The 3,016-nt window shown below is 45.4% G+C and overlaps 1 protein-coding gene across 1 annotated transcript in view; it reads left to right on the forward strand.

The window, feature by feature from the left end:
* CWC25 (CWC25 spliceosome-associated protein homolog (S. cerevisiae)) overlaps positions 1-3,016 on the forward strand; it is a 35,582-nt gene that overhangs the window by 30,026 nt on the left and 2,540 nt on the right. The window contains 2 exon segments of the mRNA XM_011959833.1: positions 206-417; positions 790-888. Coding sequence (XP_011815223.1) covers positions 206-417; positions 790-888 — 311 coding nt within the window.

Below are 3,016 nucleotides of genomic sequence, written 5' to 3' on the forward strand. Positions count from 1 at the left end.
CCGGCTAATTTTTGTATTTTTAGTAAAGATGGGGGTTTCACCATGTTGGCCAGGCTGGTCTCAAACTCCTGACCTCAGGTGATCCACCCGCCTAGGCCTCCCAAAGTGCTGGGATTACAGACGTGAGCCACCGTGCCCGGCTGCATTTTCTCCTGAATCGCTGGATTTTCCATGTGAATAATTTCTCTTTTCCTTAATGATGTAGGTCAGGAACTCTGACCGTAACCAGGGTCTTCAGGGTCCTCTGACAGCCGAGCAAAAGAGAGGGCATGGGATGAAGAACCATTCCAGATCCAGAAGCTCCTCCTGCTCACCCCCCAGACATGCCAGCAAGAAGAGCACCAGGAAAGCAGGGTCCCGGGACAGGAGGTCTCGATCCCCGGGCAGAAGGTCATGGTCCCCAAGGCCCAGCAAACCGTGAGTGTGGGATTCACTGGGAAATAACCTATGACTGTGGGGGCATGGTCCCAGCAGGCATTTGCTTTTGCTTTTGGAGATGTCCATCCATTGACTTTCCCAAATGTCTTTGCTTTGGTATTTCCTTTATATCATTTTTTTCTACCTCAATGTAAAGCTCAGGCATCCAAAGCTACATATCTTTAGGTGTATACTGTGCTTTGGGAGCTCTGGGGTGAGTCTGACATCAAACCCTATACTTTTATTTTTCTCATACTTGTGCCCTCTGCTTAGATTATACCTCTAAGACCATTAGCTCATCTTGCATTGTTTGAGAGATTCAATGTAAGCCCCTGGATTAAAAAGGCTTTTTCCTCTCTGTGTCTGTTACAGGCACAACTCTAAGGTGAACAGGAGAGAGACAGGCCAAACTAGGAGCCCATCACCTAAAAAAGAGGTCTACCAAAGGCGACATGCTCCTGGATATACCAGGTGAGTCAGGAGCCTAGTTGATTAACTTCACATTCTGCAGGCCTGAATCTAGTAGGGGCCCAAACCAGGGCAAATGGATAATCCATCGTTACCTTTTCGACAAACCAACTTTTATTTATCTTGTCAGCCTGTAAGGGTCTGCGTCCCCTACCTCTAGCCATGTGAGGCACATTGAAAGGACAAGGTAAGGCTGGGCATGGTGGCTCATGCTTGTAATCCCAGCAGTTTGGGAGGCTGAGGTGGGTGGATCACCTGAGGTCAGGAGTTCGAGATCATCCTGACCAACATGGTGAAACCCCATCTCTACTAAAAATATAAAATTAGTTGGTCATGGTGGCGCATGCCTGTAATCCCAGCTATTTGGGAGGCTGAGACAGGAGAATTGCTTGAACCCAGGTATCAGAGGTTACAGCGAGCCGAGATCGCACCACTGCACACCAGCCCAGGCGACTTCGTCTCCAAAAAAAAGAAAAAAAGAATCTCATAACGAAAACTAAGCCAGACACAGTGGTCCATGCTTGTAATCCCAGCGCTTTGGGAGGCCAAGGCAAGGAGGATTATTTAAGGTCAAGGGATTAAGGTTGCAGTGAGCTATGATCAAGCCACTGCAGTTTTGCTTGGGCGACAGAGCAAGACCCTGTCTCGTAAATTACAAAAAAAAAGACCCTCAATTATTCTTGCTGGGTGTGGTGGCTCATACTGTAATCCCAGCAGTTTGAGAGGCCAAGGCAGGAGGATCACTTGAGGCCAGGAGTTCCAGACCAGTCTGAGCAACAGAGTAAGACACTATCTCTACAAAAAATTATTTTAAAAACATTTAAAAAAACAAAAGCTAGTAGTTCTTTGCCCTGCCTGATCCCACTTTCAGTGATGCTACCCAAAGGCAACTACTTTCAGCTTTTTCAGTAGTTTCTTTTCATACTATGTATTCCTAAAAATACAAATATGTTGCTGCCTCTTCATCCATCAATTTTAGATACTAGATATTTTCTTTTTTCTTTCTTTTTTTTTTTTTTTTTGAGACAGCATCTCGCTCTATCTCCCAGGCTGGAGTGCAGTGCTGCAGTCTTGGCTCACTACAACTTCTGCCTCCTGGGTTCAAGTGATTCTTCTGTCCCAGCCTCCCTAGTAGCTGGCACTACAGGCGCACGGTGCCATGCCCAGCTATTTTTTTGTTTTTTTTTTGAGCTGGAGTTTCACTCTTCTTGCTGAGGCTGGAGTACAATGACCCAATCTTGGCTCCCCACATCCTCTGCCTCCTGGGCCCAAGTGATTCTCTCGCCTCAGCCTCCCAAGTAGCTGGGCTTACAGGCATGTGCCACCACGCCCAGCTAAGTTTTGTATTTTTAGTAGAGACAGGGGTTTCACTGTGTTAGCCAGGATGGTCTTGATCTCCTGACCTCGTGATCTGCCTGCCTTGGCCTCCCAAAGTGCTAGGATTACAGGCGTGAGCCACCATGCCCAGCCCAGATGTTTTCTTACTGGTATAGTAAATAATCTCTTAGTGTAAATGAGCTTTCATACACTCCTAGTCCCATGTTTCTTCTATCCCTATCTTTTCAGTATGGTTATATCAGAATTTTTGGTTCAATCAGTATGTGGATTCATACTTGTATGATATATAAATATTGTTTACTGATACTTTTCATTCCTAAGCCAAGCAGAATACGGAGGTTACATTTCCTCTCTTGTATGATGTGTGTATTTTTTTCCTAGTGTCAGTATTTGCTTCCTACAATCTAAACCATGTCTTTGAGTTCTAGGAAATCTTCTTGTATTATTTCTTTGATAACGTCTTTATTCTCCCTACAAAGTCTCACTCTGTTGCCTAGGTTGGAGTGCATTGGGGCGATCATGGCTCACTGCAGCCTCAAACTCCTGGGTTCAACTGATACCCCTACCTCAGCCTTCCAATTAGTTGGGGGTACAACGGTATGCCACCATGCCCAGCTAATTAAAAAAAAAATTTTTTTTTTTTTTTAGCAGAGATGGGAGGTCTCACTTTGTTACCTAGGCTGGTCTCAAACTCTTGGACTCAAGCAATCGTCCTGCCTAAGCCTCCCAAAGTGCTGGGATTACAGGCTAGAGCCACTATGCCTGGCAGTCGTTTTCGTTTTTTTTTTTTTTT

Source organism: Colobus angolensis, unplaced genomic scaffold (genome assembly GCF_000951035.1).
Source record: "Colobus angolensis palliatus isolate OR3802 unplaced genomic scaffold, Cang.pa_1.0 Scaffold50, whole genome shotgun sequence".
Taxonomy (NCBI): Eukaryota; Metazoa; Chordata; class Mammalia; order Primates; family Cercopithecidae; genus Colobus; species Colobus angolensis.